Source organism: Neophocaena asiaeorientalis, unplaced genomic scaffold (genome assembly GCF_003031525.2).
Source record: "Neophocaena asiaeorientalis asiaeorientalis breed wild unplaced genomic scaffold, Neophocaena_asiaeorientalis_V1.1 scaffold220, whole genome shotgun sequence".
Classification (NCBI taxonomy): Eukaryota; Metazoa; Chordata; class Mammalia; order Artiodactyla; family Phocoenidae; genus Neophocaena; species Neophocaena asiaeorientalis.
The window spans coordinates 7,493,540-7,516,347 of NW_020174042.1; the positions used below are offsets into that span (position 1 = coordinate 7,493,540).

General features: G+C 40.6%; 1 protein-coding gene across 1 annotated transcript in view; it reads left to right on the forward strand.

Annotated features, from left to right (window-relative positions):
* The window catches only part of AOPEP (aminopeptidase O (putative)), a 357,455-nt gene that overhangs the window by 273,805 nt on the left and 60,842 nt on the right, over positions 1–22,808 (forward strand). Inside the window, exons 12-13 of the mRNA XM_024753805.1 lie at positions 95–157; positions 561–635. Of these exons, the coding sequence (XP_024609573.1) occupies positions 95–157; positions 561–635 (138 nt within the window). The remainder of the gene's footprint in view (positions 1–94; positions 158–560; positions 636–22,808) is intronic.

Consider the following 22,808-nt stretch of genomic DNA (forward strand, 5'->3'; position numbering starts at 1 on the left):
GGTACAGGGTTGGCGCGCCGAGTTGGTGGGGCGCGGGGGAGGGAGGCTGGGGCGGCTCTCGGGAAAAACTTGACTCTGTCCCCTTCCCCCGCAGCCGCTGCAGAGGGAGCGCCTGGCCGGGGCGGAGTGCGGGCTCGTGCGGCAAGTGAGCGCCGAGGTGAGTGCGGGCGGCGCGGTCCTTGGGCTCCCTTCCTCCCCGGGCGGTGGGTCGCGCGTTGCATCCCTGGCGCGGAGACCCCGGTCGGCTGCGTCGCGCGGCAGCGGTGGGTAAGATGGCCCTCGTTCGGGGGCTCTGGCTCCCACCGGCGCGGGGGCGGCAAATCGGGCCCATAACGGAGGGAGCGGCCGGGGCGAAGGTCGCGGCCTCGGCTCGCCGCAGACCCGAGGGCCCCCTGCGCTGAGGCGGCCCCGCGAGCCCCGAAGGGTGCCTGTGGCTCCCCCAGGTGAAGCCGAGGAAGGCTGTGTCGCGAGGTTGTCGATCGTTTGTTTCTCACGCTGAGGGGCGGCCCTCAGGACCCGTCGTTCTGTGTTTAAAATGCCCTGTGGTTTTTGAACTTCAGGTCGCCAAATGGGTCCGAGTGAACAGGAGACCCCGAAAACGGAAACGAAAGGAGACAGAAGAAGTGTTGGAAAAGGTAGGGGTCCCCGAAAGAGAGCACTGGATGGAGTTCTTGATCAGTCTCCCCGTCTGGCCCTGAATACTTGATCGCAACGACAGAGTAGCTTTTTTTTTTTTTTTTTTTTTTTTTTATTTTTAGTCTAAGGAAACAGATTGTTTTTTTTTTTTTTTTTTTTTTAAGTTTGCAGTAAACCTTAGATATACCTGGATAGTTCTATAGAAACGCTGGTTGATAATTCTAGTGACTTATCAACGTAATGTGTTCTCAGGAAGTTAGAATGACCCAGGATAGAGATTTCTTTCATGTTTATTAAGTAGAGCGTTAGGACATAAGCGAGTTCCATTATTACATTAGACCAGTAGTATTTATGATGGTATTATATTATTATATAACTATCTCTAAAAAAGGGGGTTGTTCTGAATAAGTCACCCACAGTATCATGTTTCTCTGCTTGGTCGTGATAGAGACAGTAGCACACTCATTCATTTAGACTTTAGAGTACTCTGAAAAATGGAGAGAGAAAATGAAAGAAGTGTATCACTTTTGAAACACTAGGAGAGATTTTATTTACTAATGCAAATGAGAAGTTTGTTTTTCTACACTTAGAATTTCAGTATATGCTACTTTGCAGAAGTTTGGACTACCTGTTTTCTCCTGAAATTGTGTTAAGTCAAAACTTGATTTGTCATTGTAATAAGTAATACGAAATAAGGTAAGTAGTCTGTCGTTTCCTGAGTGATTTCATTGAAAACTCTCAAAAGTGAATAATGTTTTTACAAACCTTACAGGAGATAATGATTTTTGTTGCTTTTGCTTTAATTATTTTACTGTTTTTTGATTCTTGAAAGCACCAAGGGATTAAAATAGCAGTGTGTTGTTTTTCTGCTGCTAGAATGTATGATGAATCACTTCTGATTCTGAAGCCAAATTCTTGCTGATAGCATTGCTGCCAACTTCTGTGATGTGTTGCCTTAGTATGGGCATTGCAGCGTCCGAGAATGTGCACAGAGCACATCGTAATGAAGGTGATACCAGAGTTCCAGAGTGCATTTGAGGATACCAAGGGCAGCTTCGGAGAGAATTACAAAAAGAACTGGCCTAGGAGTATAGTCATTTGTAAGGAGTCATCCAGTGTGTGAAGAGTGTGACTCTTTAAACCAAGAGTCATATATGTCACTTCAGTTAAACAGTAATAGAAAAAGTTGTCATTTTGAACGGGCTTGAGTTTTCTGACCATACCTTGACATGCTATGGTAGGTCGTGTTTGTTTAACTTTCATGGTCTAGGTGTTTTTAAAAATGTTTGTGAGGTGATGGATAGATGAGATCATAAAATGTCCAAAGAAGGAAAAAGAATTACGGCTTATTTAGTATTTTAAAAAATAGTTTTTAGCTGTTATTTTTTTAAACCCAAAGTAAGATTACCCAAGCACACAATGTATCATGCATAGAAGAAGGGGAAGCCCTTATCTTTGTGGATTACCAGCTACCATCACTACCAAAATCTGAATTTGAAGTAACCGTTATCTGTGACACCCATGACCTGACCACTGCCTTCTGAGAATGAGAAGGGTAGGGACTGAGGATTTTGCCTTCCAGGAAAACTGGAGTTCTTCATTGAGCCATTTCTCCTTGAGAGAGGCTGTTGTGTTGGAGCTTATGGGGAGGACGCACTTTTGACTTTTCTTAGAAATTGTGGGCAGCAGTTTTGAGGAGGACGTGAAAATGAAGTGGGTTGAGACCATGATGCTGAGCTTCCTTTCCAGGAATGGAGCTTAAAGCTGACTAGCTTGGAGGGTGGAGGTGGGCAGGGCAAGAAGGTGGGAAATTTCACAATTGTATCAGACGATATTAATGATCAGCGTCTCCCATCTCTCCTTCTGGTTCTGCACAGCAGCTGAGCCCTTTGCCCACTGTTTTGCCTCTGCTGCACCTGGGAGAGAGTTTGGAGCTCACTGAGGCAAAGCATATGCAATATTTTCAAGGGCAGGGTTTAGAAAGGGGGAGCGATCAGCTGTCAAGGGCATGAGAACAAGTTCTGAAAGGCACAGAAGCTACCCTGCAGCTGGTAGCCGAGGTGTGTCCTCTGATTGCCCGAGTGTCTATTCCAAAATGCAGATCAAATTCTGTGGTTATGGGTATTCAGATAGGTCATTTGTTAACTTTTTGCTGGGATTTGAACCTGTTATTCGTAGGAATGTAGGTAGTTAACTTACTATTGAGTTTAGTAAGTTTTTTTTAAATGTTTGCCATAGCAGAAGTCACTTTTTCTTTTTTCATGCGCTTACTGTTTTTCTGCAACGTTAGAATAAAACTGTGGCGTTTTCTGCTTTTATTCATTTGATGTAACTGTAAAATAAGAATATGAGTTTTAGTCGTTTCTGGTTGGTTGTACATTTAAAATCTAGCCATTGCTTTTATTTGCCTACTTTGTCTTTGCCCCTTTCTCTCCCTCCTGCTGCCCTTTCCTCCATCCCATGAGTCTGTATTTGCACCTTCAGGCCTCAGGCAGAATTCATGCCTGATGAGTGAACTTGTGGGATGACTGGTCTGTATTTAACTCTGCTAGGGTCATAACATTTTTTTCCTCTGATTTTTACTGACCTGCTCGAGGAAGGAAAACAGAAAGCAGTGGTGCAAGGCCAGAGTCTGAAGAGGGGCGTTTGGTGAGGAGTTAAACGTTAAAGAATGGAATCTTACAGGAATGATTATTTCCCCCCCTTAAAATCTTGAAGGCGCTAAGTGGTAGGCATAACCTGGTTTAACTTGAAATACTAGTTGAGGTTTTCAGTGAACTCAGAAGGAGAAGCAAAACAAACTTATACTGTGCTCAGCTGTGGGTTAAAATAACGAATAATGAAATAAAGTAAACTGGGTGAATGAGAGGTACCACCGGTAAAGTGATTTAAGATGCTCTCCTGGCCTTTCCTGGCCTACTGCTGTGTTGTGTCATTCCCACCCACCCACCAGATAGCTCTACTGTCTCTCTATCGCTGTCTTACGGATTTTCATTTCTTGTCTCTTCTGTAGATGCGTCATTCTTTTGTCTGCATTTTCTCCTATTTTCTCTGACAGTCATTTCCATTTTACTTTATGTTTTAGCCCTTTTTCCACTGGTGTAACTGAATTCCTTTACATTGTTGTGTTTTTTTTTTCTTCAATTCTAGTTACAAAACTCACCTCTCTTTTGCTTCTGGTCCTCAGGTGTTTTCTCCTTACATTCTGATATTCTTCCTTTTTCACTCTTTCGAGTTCCTTTTATTTAGTTTGAATAATTTATGCAACAGAAAGGCAAGGGGGATGTGAACAAGTATACAAAGAACAGCTAGGATGAACGGACCAGCCTGCTCTGCGAGGGGCGGGTCACACAATGGCGATTGCCACAGTGAATTGTGTAATGTGTATTTTAAAAAATAATGTTAATAGATTTCACTAAAGGACTACTGGTTTTGGAAGAACACACATTTTTTTCCCTGCTTTTATTTTTAACTGGTTCAAAGATAAATACAAATTATCTATCATATTGAAAGATTAAGGACTAATATAATGTTCTTATAAATATATACTTGATAATACAGCATTTTTGATAATTCTTTAATCAGTATTCTAAGGATTATATAATAATTTATGAAATCATATATTTGAAGAAAATATCTGACTGGCATTATGATTTTTTTAGAGGAAGAAAATTCCAATTTTCATATTTGAAAGAAGTACCTTTTCTACTGTATACACATCTGAAAATAGAACAAATTTTAAAAATACTAATTTCTAGTCATCAGTAAGTAATATGATGTCAGAAGTATTCATTGGCATACTTTCAAAACATTGAAAATTCAACAATACTAAGGTTTGCTGTTATTATTAACAAGAGCTCCTTCATGTGTGTCTGTTTACAAGCAAGTGTCTTGCTGAGGGTAAGATTGGCCTCTGTTACGATTAGTCATAAGAAACGCTAGGTGCAAATGGTCTCCAATAAAAGCACCCTTTAAGGTTACCTTAATTATTCTTTTCTGCCAGAACCTGAAAAATAATACCCGTAAGCATAAAATTGTTTAAAATTTGGTGAAGTTTTCCTTGAAATATTGAGTGAAACATGAAAATCTGGAAAGATGGTTGTGAAACTGGATTCATAGCATTTAGCGGCCATTTTAGTGGGATCTAAATGGTAAATTCTATTTTTCTGAGTCTTTGAGAGAAAATACTGGAACTATTTTCTTTGTGACAGTATCCTTCCTAAATTCTGGACCATTTTCACTCAGCTTTTTCATTTGTTCTTTCCACACGCTTGATTCTGAACTGAAATCATTGATAACCTTGATAATAATTCACAGAAGATTTTTTAAATCCAACTTGGCTTGTGCATTTTGCCACATTTATTGTTCCTTTTAAAATTTTACACATTCTAGGAGGATGTTTTTATTACAATTCTGATACTGAAATATTCAAAATGATAAAGGTAGGTACAAATTTTAAGCTATTTAATAAAGTGCTTTACTGCTATTTGTCTTTTGTGACAAAGATCTGTTTTCTATTTGGTTTATGATTTCTGGAAAACAGTATTTAAGACTAATAAAAATTTTCTGTTTTATTTCTTGGATCTCTAACAGCAGTCGGCAACGGTGTTAGGCTTGACTCTGCAGCTCTTAGGATTCAAAGCTTGGCCAAACGGCACAAGATGAATTTAGGGAGTGCTGAACCAAAGGGTCCCTTCTCTTTATAGGCACTACCTGCATTTAGCAAAATGGTAGGCGTGGGCAGCCACTCTTATGTAACTGAGGCAGCATTCGTGTTGAGTGGTTTCCCAGGCACTGGTGCCCTTTCCTCTTTTCGAAAATGCTCTTGCCATGTGAGAATTCATAACTAGTCTACATTTATATAGCTGTAACCTCTTACAATAGCTTCATTGATACTTGATCTCGTAGAAAAGCTTTATGGATTCTAATGAGTCACAGCTCTTGAGGCACCAGCCGCCCTCTCTTACGCCTTCCCTATCAGTGAGTGGCTTTGTGTCCTCTGTTGTACTGATTGTGCCTTTGGATGACGACTTACTTGAGTGATAGGAGGAGGCAGAATAATTTATTAAAAATAATTACAAAGAAACCAAACAAAAGGGGTAATTATAGCACTGTTAATATGCAATTCGTTATTTTATTGCTGAAATATTTGGAACTCAGTCTTTTTTGTGCGTCTCCCTTTTTTCCTTGTAAATCCCTAACAAATACATAACTTATTAAATTTTCTGTACCACGTCTCAGGTTAGATCTGGTTTCACAAGATCTTGGTTGGTTTTTTTTTGTTTTTTTCCCCTTAGCTGGACCAAGGAAGAATTGCTGATAAAATGTATTTTTGGTAGCCTCAGGAAGGAGGTCTGATCTGTATAATTTTATAGGATTAAATTTTCATCGATTTCGTAGATTTTTCTTAAGAATCTGCAGTTCTTTAAAGAAAAGTGAGAATTTTGAGTGCACTAAAATTTCTTCCCATTTTCAGCTGGCATGATGGGGAAAATTTAAAAGTCATCCACTTACCCTCATGCACTTATTCACATATTTTAAAAAGAATCTTTGAATGGAACTATTACTGTAATAATAGCTGACACTTATCATGTGTCAAGCACTCTTCTCAGTGCTTTACGTGTAGCAACTCATGTAACTGTACCATTAAAGTAGTTTCACAAAATAGCAATATGATATGTCATATGCTTTGTGGAGGTAGATGAGTTATAAACAAATCGAATAATTGTTGTAGAAAAGAATGCTTTGGGCAAGACTTAAAAATTCTTTTTAACCCAGGCTATTGACATTCCTAGACCACCAACATAAAGCATACGTTTCTAAGTTAGGAAAATCTCAACCAGCATGTATTTTGGAAACACTTGAAAGTGTGCAGATAATTACACCATTGTTGATTTTAGCAGATTTGATGCCAGCAGCCATCAACTCTTACGTGCCGTGAGAGATGAAAGCCATTTTAATATAAAACATAAGAGTTTGGCTAGAAAAGGGAGGTGGGCAGAGGAAATTTTTGTGACTTTTAGTTTTATAGGAAGCATTAGTTACATTCCTGTGACAGAATGCTTTACTTGGCAATCATTCTCATCTTAGGCATTTTAATGAGCTGCTGTTTTGTGCCTGGTATCATATGGCACTAATAAGATGCATTATTTTAGTAGCACCTACTGGTGTCAGTGTAGTTTAGGGCCTGTCATTGTTTCCATTAATCTTCTATTTTAGGAGGCCGACACTAGCATGTGTCTTTAAGTCTAGCCAACATGTATTTCATTTATATTTCTGGGTCTCTGCACAAAGGAAAAATGACACTCAAGCCTTGTGTTTCCAGTACTTAGAAAAGGACCTGATCACATACAGCCTCAATAAATATTTGTGGAATGAATTAGATGAGTGAATCTCACAAATGGTACCTTTCTATAAAGTTATACCTGGCTTTTGCATTTAAAAAAAATTTAATGTCCAGGTTTTTATTTTGTTCTCTAATGACGGAGGTTTCCATTAAAGCACATTTGGTAGAGCTTTCCTGGCTGTCGTGGGTCATCTTTTTCATCCCTTCTATAAAGAGAGCTCAGAGCCGGGAAGACTGACACTGATCCCAACTCTGCCACCTAATTATGTTCCTTAAGTTTGTCGCTTGACTTTTGCTTTCATCTGAAAATCCTTTTATTTAATAGGCCAGTTAAGCCAATTTGTATTAATTATAAAATTAATATTTACAGTTTTATGATACATTTTTTCTCTTTTGTCCATTTTTTGGCATTTAGGAAGGCTTGTATTTTTGTTCTAATGGTTACTTTGACATGATAACACATTTCTGCCTCTTGTCCACTGTTTTTTGCTCATGTGTATTGATTTCCTGCTGTGAGCAATAGTAAAATTAGATGCTAACCTTTTCTTGCCCCACCCCACTCTGTCTTCCATCCTGTGACTTGAGGTGTTACCTTTTAGCTTCCAGGTAAATACCTATGACACAGTCAACAAACTAATAGTATTTTTCATATAATCTTCCCGTCCCCTCTCCCCTTTTTGATAGTTGTACCTACAATGTCAGAGGATGTAACCATTCCATATTATACTGTATCCTTTATAAAATCACTTAGTTTTAATTCTGCAAGTCCATCTATATTTAATGCTCATCACCTACCCTTGTATTGATCTTCAGTCAGTTTGGTTTTTTGAAGCTAGTTTTATAGTGGATTTCTCAGGAAGAGCTTGGGGCAGCAGTAGTTCCTGAGTTCTTGTATGTTTATAAGTTTTTGTTCTTTATACACGAGGGTCAGTTCAACTAGACATAAAATCCTTGGCTTATATTTTCTTTAAGTATCCTAGATATGTTCCTCCATTGTCTTGCATAAAGTTTGACAGTGGCCTCATTTCTTTTCCTCAGAGTGACCTGGTTTTTTCTCCTGGATGCCCAGATTTTTTTCTGTAAATTCCCCCAATTTTTCTTTAATATAACCTATTGTGGGTCCGTTTTCCCAATTGTCACTTGCTTTTGAGCTTTATTTTCTTCATCTGTAGAATGAGAATAATGATAACTGTTTTTGCCTGCTCAGGGAGTGGATTTGAAGACCAAATGAGATACCGTATGTAAAGTGCTTTACGTTTATTTTACTTTCTTGTTACCCTTTAAAATGCCTTGTTGTCAGGAACTTTAAAATTTACGGTACTTCATTTTATAGTCAGTTGGATTTGAGTTGGCTTTATATTTGTGAGAAATCTAAAGTGGATACCCTGAAGTCTTCTGTCTGTATTCTGGCAGTAAATAAACTCACCCTGATCCACTTGGGTAGAATTGCTGGCCTAAAAGCACTGGTGCTTTTTGAAAGTATCTCATTTAGAAAACTCCCATCTCCATTGTATTCTTCTCATACTCTTTCCTGTCGTATGTTAGTTTCCCACACAAAACTCTGGGGTTATGTGATTTTAGTTTATATGTGCATAAAACAACGCAGAGGAGAAAAAGTTAAAGGACTCTATTTTTTCAGATAATGAGGAGAGCTGAAAACCTAAATCAGTCTAATCAGTCAACGTATTTTCTTAGATTTGTTGTACGTAAGGCCCTGTGTAAGAAGCTGCTGGAAAATGCCAAAGAAACAGGAGATGTCATTTCTGGCCATGGGAGTTAAAACACACAACATATCCAAGATCATTTACTACAAGCTAGCATGTGATAAATAAATCTAAACCAATGTAGCACAAACTAAGGATATGAGTATATGATGCATTTTCCCTGAGGCTACCCTGGACTAGAGTTTCCATTCCTGGGCCTTGTTTTGATAAAGCAGCCCTTTACACATGCAGGCTGGAAGTTATGGTGGGAAATGGAGTAATTGAATTAACTGAATCCATTTTAATGCTTTTACCTGATTTGTAAGCACAGATAGGGGTTTGATTGACGTACATATAAATAGTGTTAGTGTCTTTATTGAATATGTGATTTTAAAAAATAAATGCATCCATGTTTTGCAAGTAAGGCTGGAACCCATCATAAAAATTCTTCTGACACTTATGAATCAGAATGATTTGGAAACCCAAGGCTAGAAATGTAATACTGTTTATGATTCTGTGTAATGCATTCCTTATTAAATTCTATATTTACTTAAAGTATTTATTTACTAACTTCATTGCATATCCACAACACATAAAACATAAATGAGTAAGGAGTAGGCAGTACAGAGATGAATGGAAAACAGTCTTCAGAGAGTTTACAGTTGAGGTGTAAAAAACTAGAAACAGAAGAAAACAGAATTGAATGAAACCTGTATCAGAGGTACATTAGGTATGCATACAGAGCAATTTGGATCTCATAAGGAAAGGAAGCCATATCACTTTGGGCTATTTGCATCATCCACAAGCCTTGTCCAGGCTAATAGCAGGAAACAAATATTTGCTCCAGTTCATTCAACTTCTGTTATTTTGTAGAACTAAGGATGCCATAGTTTCTGTTCTCAAAATTCAGCTTGTCTTCATAAGAACATACTGAAACTGTGAAGTCGGTGTAGTTGACCCTTGAACAACTTGGAGGTTAATCCAGGTATAATAACTAGCTTACAGTGAGTCCTCCGTATCTGAGGTTCCTCCACATCCCTGGATTCAGTCAACTATGGATCATGTAGTACTGTAGTATTTACTAACGAAAAATATGCACATGTAAGTAGACACATGCAGTTTGAACTCACATTGCTCAAGGGTAAGCTCTATTTCTCTTTGGCTGACTAATGTGAAATCAAAGTGCTGCAGCAAGTTTAGGCTACCTCTGAACTTGAGGATGTAAATTTTTCATTCTGTTTCTCTATTTTTTTTCCTTTTATTTGCGTCTTTCAGTTTTGGGTTTTTTCCTTCCCTCTAAATATTTGGTTTCAAGGCAAAATGAGAAATGAGAACGTTTCAGAGTTAGGGGTGGTGACTTGAAGTTGCAGAGCTCTTCAGAGTTGCCCCCTCTTGTGATTTTTGGATGTTGTGTTCTCTTATTCAAAAAGTATTCCACGTGTTTTCAACACCACAGATGACCTCTTTTTTTTTTTTTTTTTTTTTACAGTATTTTAAAGAACAGTTATATACCCCTTTTATTTTTTGGTGATGAGAACAAATGAACTTGTGAGGTAGGCCACAAAAATGGCATTAAGTGTATATCCAAATCATTGATCATTTTATGTATCTTTCTATAAATCAAACGAGCATTTTTTTTAATAAGGAATACCATATTTATTTTTTAATATTTATTTATTTATTGGCTGTGTTGGGTCTTAGCTGCAGCATGCAGGATCTTTCGTTGCGGTGCGAGGGCTCTGTAGTTGTGGCATGTGGGCTTAGTTGCCCCACGGCATGTGGGATCTTACCTCGACCGGGGATCAAACTGCGTGCCCCCTGCAGTGGAGCGCAGAGTCTTTACCACTGGATCGCCAGGGAAGTCCCTGTTCCTTTTTATTATGAAGTATTCTGTTGTGTGGATGTACTACATTTTGTTTATCTATTATTGGTTGATAGATGTTTGGATTTTTTGCAGTGTCTGGCTGTTAGAATAGTGGTTTAACTATCTTCGATGTAGACCTATTCCTCTTGGGTAGATACCTAGGACTGGCATGGCTTGGCCTTTGGGTAGGTGTATGTTTAATTTTTAAGAAACTAGTAAAACTTGCCACCAGCAATGTTTAAGGTTACAGTTTCTGTGCCTCCTCATCAGCACTCGGTATTGTCAGATTTCTTTACATTAGCCATTCTCATGGGTATTAAACCATGTTATTTATACTTAAGGCTTTTATTTCTTGTGAGGATCTGTAAGTATCTAGATAATCCTAATAAACTTTTGTCCTCCATTTTGCAGATCAGAAGGCAGTAGTGCAGTAAATGGAAAGTCTGAATGTCTCCCCCAAGATCCCCAAATGAGTCACTGAGCCTAGAGTCCTCATGTGTCAGTTGGAGTCGCCGTGACCTACTTCTGTTCTGACTCTTGTCTCCCTGTGACTCTGGTCCTCCTTGTCCACATAGCCTTGTTAGGTGTGCCTTTCTTTTGATCTTTGTAGAGTGATCCATTCTTGTCTCTGGAATTTTGTCTGATGAAATCCAGTTGTTTTCTGCAGAGGGGTGCTAATGTCTTGGAGAGGTGACCCTTCCTGAAGTATGCAGATCTTGGGTGGCTTGCAGACCTTGGGTGGCTTGGGCCTGGCTCCCAAGGTGGACCCCTGATGACTGTACCACCACGTGTCATCCTGTCAAAGAGGGTGGATACTCATCTTGCCAGAGCCTTGTGGGAGTTAAGTGAGGTGTCTTATCTAAAACAGCTGGCACTAACGAAGCATTTAGTACATATTGGAGCACCTCTTCAAATAAGATGTGGAAAGACTGACTACCTAATAGCATGTCGATAGACACCATTCATTTGTTTTTTTTTTTCCTTCCTTCCTTTTTTTTCCTTCTCCACAGTAGTGAGATAGGAAAACATTCTTAAATTTATTTATAGACCAAAAAACCCCCAAAAACAAAAACAACCCCCCCACCCCCCAAACCAGCCTTGATTTCTTCCTGTAATTGTTCTTTGGTTTGCAGCACATATAGCGGTAGTACTCATACACAAGTCTGTATGTTTTGTCTCTATCTTTTGACTTTATTCAAGAAGACCGGTCCTATTTCTCAGCACTACTCTACAGTTTCATTTGCATCTCTCTTCAGTTTGTCTACTACAGTATAGTAAATTGTCATTGTTGTTCCAAACAGGAAGCTCTCAAAGTGCTCTTCAGGTTGATAAGATTTCTATTCTACCAAAGCTCCATTTTAAAATCAGTCTATAATCATTTTTTGTACTCAAGTCATTGCTTTTCTTTCTTTTCCCCAAACTATTATGATTTCAAGTTCCTTTAAAGGCTGGTGGAGCTTATACAGATATGCGCTAATGAATGGCACTGAGTATTGGGCATACCTCCTCCTCTGTTGTCATTTTGCAGTATGTTTCTGGTCTAAGGGGAAGACCACCTCTGTTACCTTTCACTAGGCAGGGTTGCGTTGTTCCGTTTATTTCCTGACAAAAAGTGAATTCTAGTGCAGGTAGTTGTCTTGAAATGATTATATTCTCTAAAATAGTTCTTGGTCATCTTGAGTTTCTAACATAGTTTAGAACATAGTCTTTGGATCTGTGGAAATAATCAACGTTCTGTAGTGCAGCTTCACAGAACATTAGAAAGAACTAAGAAGTTCAGGTGACTTAAAATAAAATCACCCGCTAGGAGCTGTCTAAAATACCTGGAGAAATGATAACTCAAGCACCTGGAGGAGTGTGCTAGGGAATAAAATGTTCGAAAGCTACTCGAAGTCCTTGACGCTTGGGTGTGCTTGGCCACAAGAGTGAACAGAGCGGGGAGAGCATCTCGTGGAGAGCTCAACAACTCACGCTTCACTTCAGCGCTTTATCTGGAATGCTGTACAGGACTGGAGTTGTTAGACTGGGGCAAGGCCTTACTGCTTCTCTGACTCCAACCCTTGTTTTACATGTGAGAACGTGGGGGTCCGCAGTGCTGGCCTGGGACCAGGCCCGGCTCTGTCCCCCCCGTGCTCTTTTCAGCTGTCTGCCAGGGCAGCTTCTCGAAGTAGGAGGCGGGGAGCAGCTTTGGATGCTGGGCCAGGAGAAACGTGTGCAGCTGGTCTTTGTTGTGTTCTGGGGCACGGACACCTGGGGGTGGCAGGCAGCAAGGTCTGGGAGACTCAGGCTGCCCCTCCAAGGCCACCCCTTGTGGCCTAGAAACTCGTCCAGAGTGAGGGCCTTTTCATGGTTTATGGAGGACTCTCCCATCCTGGCTTGGTTAGGTGTGGACTGGGTCAGATCTTGAAGGCTCAGGCCTTCCAAAGAGTGGGTAAGACTACGTGGTGGGACAGGTGTCTTCAAGGGTTGGTGTGAAACTTTGCTTTTCGTATTAAGTTAGTAAACTTTACAGGGCATAGGTTATTCGAGGTTTTTGTGATATTTGTCACGGACCAAACAACTTGGACATGAAAACGTTTTTGCTGTTTTTAGTCAAACAATAGTGTGACCAGATAACAAGCCATTTTAGTTTGGAATGCAGTAAAGGAACTCTCACAAATGCCTTTTCTTCAGTCTGTGCAGATATTTTAAAATATATACATTATAATTGTTTTCGAAAATGCATGGCTGCTTTCCATGTTTAAATATATTCATACCTTGATGTATTGCAAATTTAAAGTGAAGTGAAGTTTTCCTGTGATCTTTCTGACTTGGCTATTTGCTTATAGGCCAAATGAAACCAGCTCTACCCCCAAAACAGTATTCATAAATGCTGAACTTGGGTTATAAAAGGTTTAGTCCCCCAGATCTCTATGTACTCTTGGCAGGACAAAGTGAATAGGAATATTATGGTTTGCGGAAGAAACTGCTTGTGTGTTTTCTGCGATACAGCGGGCAGATAGTGTCTCAGGTGGGCAGGTGAAAAGAAAAGGTAGGTACTGAGCTGCTTCAGACTTGTCGAAGGCGCCCTTCCCTTCGTTCCCATCAAAATGAACGCTGCTGGAGAGAAGGCACTGGATGATACTCCCATGTTGCCAACCCTGGCATACTTTGAGTCTTTATTAGAGATTAAGTCACTGGCATGGCCAGCAGTAGCATTACCTAATCGTAGAGCACCAGATTATCATAAGATGAATCTAAATGATGCTGAACTATCTTCCATCAAAGGATCACTGATGTACCACTGTGCACGTATAGCTTGGGTGCGTGTGCATGCAGACACACACACTTGAACCATTTCATTGGCCTTTTACCTCTGAGCAGGGGAGGTTTTGGGCTGAGACTGGGACCACTATCTCCCATCTTGGAGGAAAGCTGCAGCCGCTGTTTCCAGAACTGGCGCTGTTTGCTGTTTGCGTCTGTGTCTGCCTCTGACTCACGCTTCCCTAGAACTGCCCTGGGCGTAATGCAAAGTCATTGTCATCATGAGCCTTCCTAGGGAGAGGCTCAGTGGAAAAAGTGAAGGTGGAGCAAACCTGGCTCCAGAACAGAAGGTGAAAGATACGTTTTTGTTTACTTTTGCTTAACTTCACATTCGGATTTTTTTGGGAAGTGCTATAATCCTGATGAAGTTCAAGATAAAAGAAGAGGAAATCTGACTTGTTGCTACAAGACTCCTTGCTCTGGTGTTCAGATTCTTGAACGGGACAAGGAGAAGAGAGTAAAACAACCATAAGTGATTGTTGCAGCTCTTGAACATGCATTCATAGTTGCTCGGTTTTTAATTTTTTTGTATCAGACCTGTTTTGCAATCATACACTGTTACAGAGAAGGGGAGGGGAATGTATTATAAATATATTTGACCTGCAGTATTCTTATTACTTGTCTTTAAAGTGATCGTCCAATAATCTTGGAGGGTGAGACACATCGTTTAAATGAGGGTTAAAAATAAAGAAGTGTGTCTGTTGTATTCTTGGTGGCACTTTTTCCTGTGAAAAACTGTTAACAGCATATTTAAAAATACTTCCTTTTGGGCTTCCCTGGTGGCGCAGTGGTTGAGAGTCTGCCTGCAGATGCAGGGGACGCGGGTTCGTGCCCTGGTCCGGGAAGATCCCACATGCCGTGGAGCGGCTGGGCCCGTGAGCCATGGCCGCTGAGCCTGCGCGTCCGGAGCCTGTGCTCCACAACGGGAGAGGCCACAGCAGTGAGAGGCCCGTGTACCACACAAAAAAAGAAAAAAAAACAAAAACCTTCCTTTTTTAAAAAGACCGCCCATTATAGTAAATTGTAATATCAGAAATAATTCAAAATTAAAATAAGTGAACAATAAAATACTATTTCAACAATAGTTCAGTTTTAACAATAGCTCAGTATAAAGAGTTCATTTGTCAAGAGCATTTACTTCCCAGGCAGTTTCCCGACTCTAGTTTTCTTGGCAAGAGAAATGTTAATCTGTTGTGGATAGACACTTTTTTTCTCCTTTCCCAGAACATGTGTGGTTTCCATTAACTTCTCTCTCCACAGAACTTTGGAGATGGCCGCAGCTAATGCCTTGTGGGTCATCTGCGCTCTTAGAAGTAAATTGAAATCGTAAAGTACATTTCCTTCCCCCTAGAGGCCTTCATGATATGGAATTCATAGTCAGACAGATGGGTTGAAATCCCATATTCACCCCTTGCTAGCTTTTTAATCTTGAATAAACTAGCCTGTGTAAGCCTCAGTTTCCTCACCTGTAAAATAGTTACTGTAAAGCATTTAGCAAAGAACTGCCACTGCGTCATTGCTCACCGACAGTAGTTATTAATGGTGGTGGTGATGGGCTTCTACAATGCTGTTTTCAGGGTTTAAAGTCATTTGTCATCCGTGGTATATTAATGAGAACAGAAGTAACGCTGAGAACCAATAGGATAGACCAAGAAATGTGGCCACGGGAAGAATGGCCCTAAGGGCATGAGTTTGGAACATCAGCCTGGTGTCTATGGGCCAGCTGAAGTATCCCCAGAGTTAAGACCGGGGAGGCAGCCCCATTACTTCTCTGGCAGGTCCCAGCCATGCCTAGAAGTGCACCTGTTTCCCAAGCTGACACAGGAATCTGTTGTTTGGGGCCACTCTGCCTCAGGGAAATACTACCTCACATTCTGTTGGAAGTTTCCACAGGGATCCTCCAAAGAGAATTGTAGTTGAAATCATCAGAGCAGTTTTATTGATTTGGGTTCAGGTCTTAGTTAAAGTGATCTCAATTTGCAAAAAGTCTGGCTATCACGAAATACAGTGTTTGCTGGTGTCCTGAGCCCTATGTAATTCCAGGAAGCTTTTAAAGACAAGTGTTGAGATATCCCCATACACACACCCTGTAACTATAGAGGTCTGAGTTTACAATAACTATTATTCTTATGTAGAACTGGCTTGGAATAGTTAGTAAGTTTCCCCAGGTGCTGACTTACTAATAGAAACCCACCCAGACACAGAAGAAATGGGCCCAGTGTTTGTCTCAACTATGAGTAATGGCTTGTGCGTGATTTTAAAAAGGCTTCTCAGAATGTCCTTGCTTATGTAAATCCAGGATCAATATTTTTTCAGGAAGAAGTCTTTATTGATAAGCCATAACATTATTTGATAGTTAGATATAATTTTCAAGTAGTTAAAAGGGTCATTGGACAAAACCCTATAGACTGACACTGGCTTTTTAGTTGCTAAGGATTGAAGCTCCACATGCCCTCTAAATTATGAGCATGCTTGAATTTTTTATGAGAAGGGAAGTATTTTTTTATGCAGGATAATTTTCATGTCAAATGTTATATTAGCCAGCTAGCTCTATCAGATTATGCAGGTAACTGCTTTTACTCACCTGATCCCTAGTTTTCCCCTGTGAAGTTTATTTTAAATAGAGATTAAGGAATGAGAGAGAAAGTGGGATGTGGACGAGGGGAATGAATCATGAGAAAACAGTGCTGGTCATTTTGTTAGTCCTTGGCATTCTTGGAATATTCTTCCCTCTGTTGACAGAGAGCAGTAGTTCAGCTGCAGGCTCACAAGCGGTCAGGGACAGTGTGGGCCCCTGAGGAGGCCGCTGGAACATTCTCCCCACTTTCTCCCAGGCAGAACAGTGAGAGCCACTGGAAGGATTTCATAGGCCAGGGGCGTGCCCCTCACCCAAGTGCTGCAGTAGTGTGCAGCCGTATATATGTGTGACCCCTGTCAGGTGGTGTTTTTCTGTACTCCGGGCCCAAGTGTGGGGTTCCCCATGCCGTTGGTGCCTGTGAGTCACTGTGTCTCTGAGCAGAGGGAAAACAGTTTTATTGCTTTCTTCTCAAAGTAGAGGAAATGCTCAAGAGTGGTGGGAGAGAAGGGGATAAATATAGTATTTCCTTTTTCCTGCCTGAATACTCTTTTCCACAACATTTCATTTTCATGAGATCCTATCCACTTCAACTAAAAATAATTCCATGCCGTTTCTATCAGATTGGTCCTCTTATCACTTATGTAGTTACTATTTTTTTTTTTCCTATTCAGAAACTTTTGTACAGGGACGTATGAGATGGTCCTAAAATGCATGTCTTCTGGACATGGCACATGTGCTGCAGCTTCCAGCTGGGAACTTCTGTGAGTAGGTGGCAGGGGCAGTCTTGGTGTCCTGGCTATGGATGGTCAGAAAACTACAGAGACTCTGACTAGCTTATCCTTGCACTTAGCTCTTTCATGACCCTTTTTCCAGCAGGGGCTGTTCCATATGCTTGTCACCCTGCCCCTTCCAGCCTTCCATCAGTGAGTACTGTCAGCTCACAGCACTCAGACGTGGCCCCAGAGAGCCCGCTCCTTGTCTATAGTGACGGTACCATCCGGTCCCTTGTCCTGCTGCGAAGAGACCCGTCATGAGTCTGCAAAGCAGAGCTAGCACATTGGCTGTAAGGCCCGACTGAGTAAAGCAGTGAGTTTATTTAATACATGCTTGGCAAGTTGGCTCTTTAAGAGTTGGGAAGGGGGAGGCAACGTAGGTTGTCTTAGGGTATCATACATGGTGTGCCAGATTAAGGTTTTTGATTATGTAAAATTATTAAGTTGATACTGATTTTAACAAATAAAAACTTCAGTTTGAGGTTTGGGAGGTAAGTGGCTTGTATTAGATTTTTTTTTTTCTTTTTAACATCTTTATTGGAGGATAATTGCTTTACAATGTTGTGTTAGTTTCTCCTGTATAACAAAGTGAATCAGCCACATGTACACATATATCCCCATATACCCTCCCTCTTGCTAGATTTCAATATGTGAACTAAACATAAGAATTTCTGTAGTTTCTCATTTCCTAATTGTTCAGCGTGTCCATTATCGTGTGTAGTCTAATGCCTGGCCTGGCTTTGCCCATTACAAAGGTCTTGTGTTCATAGGGTGGTGGACTCTGTTCCCAGACCCCAGCACTGCCCCAGCCGGCAGTGCACGGTAATAAGTAAGCTACTCGTGGTTACCAGCTAATAGGGCCGTGACCCGGTTTGAACTCCATAATGAGGAAAGAGCAGATTTATTTGCTCCCCCTGCATGATTCCCTCCCCTCATCCTCCTTTATTATCTTTAAGAGGAAATTGAATAGCAAAATTCTGCATTCTCATAATGTTAATAGCCTGATGTCATCTTTTCCACTCTGGAATCAAGAAAGTAAGAGGGACAACCCAAACACAGATTTAACACTTTGTAGCTGTGCAGGGCTTCAGCTGTAGGCTCTGTGTGTGTATATATATGTTTTAAACTGCTTGTGTAAGGTGTAATGTACATATCATATAAGTCAGTGTACAATTCACTGGTTTTTAGTAAATTTGCCAAGTTGTTCGGTCATCCCCAGAATCCAGTTTTAGAACATTTCCATCATCCCAGAAAGATCCCTGGTGACAATTAGCAGTCACTCCCCGTTTCACCCCCTCCCCAGTCCCTAGGTAACCAGTAATCTACTTTCTCTTTCTATACTATAGGTTTGCCTTTTCTGGATTTCATGTCAGTGGAATAACTCAATATGTGGTTTTACGTGTTTGCCTTCTTTCACCTAGCTTAATGTTTTTGAAGTTCATCCACATTGTAGTGTGTATCAGTAGTTTGTTCCTTTCTATTCCTGAGCAGTATTCCATTGTGTGGTTGTACCACATTTTTGTCTGTCTATTCACAGTTGGTGGACATTGGGGTTGTTTCTGGTTTGGGGCTATCTTTAAAGACTCACACAAGTTTTTGTGTGGACATGTGTGGAGTTTTTTTTATTGTGTTTTGGGGTGGTTTTTTTTTCTGTGTGTGTGTGGACATATGCTTTTAGTTCTCTTGGGTAGATACCTAGAAGTCATATAGTAAATTTATGTTTAACTTTTTAAGAACCTGCCAGATTGTTTTCCAAAATGGCTACACCATATTACCTTCCCACCAGTGATGTATGAGGGTTCCAGTTTCTCCACATCCCTATCACAGGCCATATTTAAGGAATAATCTTAATCTTTGACTCGTTTTTTTATATTCTTCACAGAAGAAAGCTAGGAACAATTTTAAGTATTTTTTAATTTTTCAAGCATCGTTAACACATGTTAAGTAAAATTATAGTCCTTGGTACTCTATTCTCTCTAATCTCTTGGTTCTGCCACCAGGCATGCTTGCAATAGTTTGACAACTTTCCATTTAATTTTATAAACTTAATATAAAGTATGGAGGGGTGTGTGTGTAGGTATGTGTGTTAATTAATCATAATTAATATGACGTTAATTGTCTAAACATTGGTTTACTTTTAGAAGGGATTTACTTTTTGCACTTTTCTGTTTTTAGTTTCTCTTGTTATTCAAATCAAAGGTTGTAAGTTTATATTTCTGATTATATACACTGTTTTAATATAGACACATGTATCTATAGAACCATGTTTTATGGTGCTTTAAATAATTAAATGGTAAAGTTTCTAGCTTACAGAATTAGGTAGCTTTTAAGGGTTCTTTATTAAAAATGCAACTAGGGATGTTTGTATGAATCTGGGCCATTTCCAGAGATCTCACAGAAGTTTTACAGGAAGAATTTATCCCATCACTTGACATGGCAGGGATTACTGTGCACGTTCAAGACCAAGTGGTGAAAGTAGCTCATTATTTTGTTTATTCTAGGATTTGCAGGTATGTTTTATTTTGGCGTGAGCTTCTCAAATAAACTTATTTTTCTAAGTAAGTCATATACTCAATCATGACCGAGCATTCTGGTAAAATAGACACTTCATCATGGGTGAGGTTCATGACCGCTATTTGGGTATGAGCCGAAGCATGAGTCTCAGAACACTCGTTACAGGCCCATTTGTCTTTTGAGTTTGTGATTGTTCAAAGTGGGTTTTAGCAATGACCAGCTTAAAGATGATACCCTTCAGGGAGGGCACGTGACCTAACAAGAGGAAAGGATGAGAGGCACTCAAGCACCAAGTGACAGAAGTCTGGGAGGGAAGTAGTGGCAGAGGTGATTTTCTTATGATCTGATAGCTGAAGAGAGAACCTCAACTGGATACAATTTGCATGCATTAGTCTGGCTTCCATAGGCACTTTGTCATTGTGGGGGCAGTTTGGTGAAAAGGTGGTTCTCCCGGGTCAGAATCACCCCCATGGGGGTGATGTGGGTGTTTTAGTGATTGGGGGTGCTCCTGGCGTTTAGTGGCCTCAGCCTCAGTCCAGGAACATTATGCCTGCAATGCGCAGCAGTTTCTAGCATGGCGAGGAATTATTCTGCCTTCCACACAGTCTTCAGGTGTCTGCTAGAGAGTTACACAGGTGAAAAACCTGTGTCTAATGTTTAACCTTTAAGCTCTTTTATATGCACAGTTTTAATATTTACTGAATTATCTAGGAATGTGAGTGCCAGATAAATCTGGGAAGATTGTATTTTGTTGAATTTTCCCGAGAGTTGTTTGCCATTTTGGAAAATCTTGTCATCAGTGGGAATGCTTTTGTGTATGAGTAACTACACCTCACACCTACTTCAGTTTGTGTTAATAGCTGTGTGTTTATGGGGATTCCCTAGGCCTCTCATTGCTTCATTATGTCTTATAGGGTATTCAGGCTTGATAATACTGAAATCCGTATTAATGCATTCTGACCCACTTTCCTTTTAATTTTCCTTTATGTTAGAGATGAGGCATTCTATTAAGGTCCCCGCATCATATGTGTTATGTGAGTTACGGTATTTAAGAATTTCATTTCAAGGACTTCCCTGGTGGCACAGTGGTTAAGAAACCACGTGCCAATGCAGGGGACACGGGTTCAAGCCCTGGTCCGGGAAGATCCCACATGCTGCGGAGCAGCTAAGCCCGTGCGCCACAACTACTGAGCCTTTGTGCCACAACTGCTGAAGCCAGCATGCCTAGAGCGCCTAGCTCTGCAACAAGAGAAGCCACCGCAATAAGCCCGCGCACCACAATGAAGAGTAACCCCCACTCACCGCAACTAGAGAAAGCCCGCGCGCAGCAACGAAGACCCAATGCAGCCAAAAATAAATAATTTAAAAAAATTTCATTTCAAGGTAGTGTTAAAAGTGAGGCATTGTTTGTATTATCATGAGAGCCATGGGCTCCAAGATACGATAGTTTTTTGGTTCATATTACCGAAATACTGTGTGTGTGTGTGTGTGTGTGTGTGTGTGTGTGTGTGTGTGAGTAGGGAAGCGACAGAGGTGACAGGAGGCAGTAGCAGCTCTCAGGTGATGCAGATGGCGCAAAGCATCCTGGTAATTGGGTGGAGGGCTACTTGTCATTGATCTGTGCTCATTTTCTGTAAACCGATTCTCTAATGGGTTCTGTAACATTCCCTAGGATGCAACCTTCTGGACTTGGCTGCCTTCACCAATGCAGAATCATCCCTGTCACCATGTGCCCTCTCAGTAGGGAAACAGTAGTGTCAAGAGGCCAGCCACGTACTTCTGAGAAGGGATGTGGTTGAGAGGTATGGAGCAGAGATGAGAGTGAAGAATTAAACTCTTGGGCCTCATGATAACATTACTGAATTCCTTAGGGGTGTTGCATAGATGCAGACATTAAATCGCTTTACCAGTCTCAACTTTCCTGACCTTTGCCTTTTTGTCGGTCGGTGTGTGCGCCTGACAAGGAGCCATGCCCTGTTACACACCAGAGCAGCCCCTTCCACAGCCTGTGTTTTCTTAGCAGCGTAGAGTTAGTCGGAGCCCTCAGGTGTAAGCTCCCTTCTCCCTGCGTGCTGCATTTCACCCACCTGGGCTCTCAATGCCCTCCTGAGCTTGTGGACACCTGCCGTCCGTTCATCACTTCAGGCCACTTGATGTCATGCCAAACACGTGTCATGCCACATTTGAGAGACGTGGCATTTTACTGGCTGTTTTAGCACTGATCAAAGTTTGTAGATTTTCTAATAATGTTCTCCTCCTTCTTGTATTTGTTATTGATATTTTGGACGTTGCCGTGATTATAAGCACCTTCTCCAGCAGCTTATCAGGGACACGGTGAAGAGGAAAGAAGTTAATTCAGCCATATCATGAAAACTCCTGAGAAAGGTTTACTCAGGGGCAGGAGGTTGGAATTAATTTTAATTTGGTTTCATTTGTGATAACCAAGCCACTGTTAACATAAAAACTCGAGTTTCCACTAAGCCTTATTAGCATATACCTTTGAGAGTGCCTTGATTAAATCTGAGTGCTACCACAGGGCAGCATAGGCCACAGCATGCCCAATTGGGCTGATTGGGTAGGCTCCCTGGGGACACCAGTTCATGTTGCTCAAATTGTTAAAATCTAGATTGAATGCCAAGTTGACTGTTGCAGCCGTGGTATGTTCCAATTTCTGCACAGGGTAACTAAGTTTTGTTTTCTGTTGTGGCACCTTTCCTGCCTTTTTATTTCAGTTCAGCATATTTAGTCCCCGCCTTCCAGTTTCAAACAAACCATGAGCCAAGGAAATTAACATTTTTTTCTCATTATAAAAGTGATACTGTCGATTAGAGAAAATCTAGGAAATCTAAGAAGGTGTAAAGAAGAAAATTGAAAACTACCAGTAATCCAGTTATCCAGAGAGCTACTTACTCTTAATATTTTGGTATTTGTCATTTAAATCTTTTGGTGAAAATAATTATTGAAAAAGAGTGAGAGCATGTTTTTATTTGTCACTTCTACTTTGTGACTTCAAAGGTGGTTCATTCAGGTTACTGTTTTAAAAAAATTTAATTCAGCAATTTTGAAATTCTGCCTTTTTGGAAAGATCTGT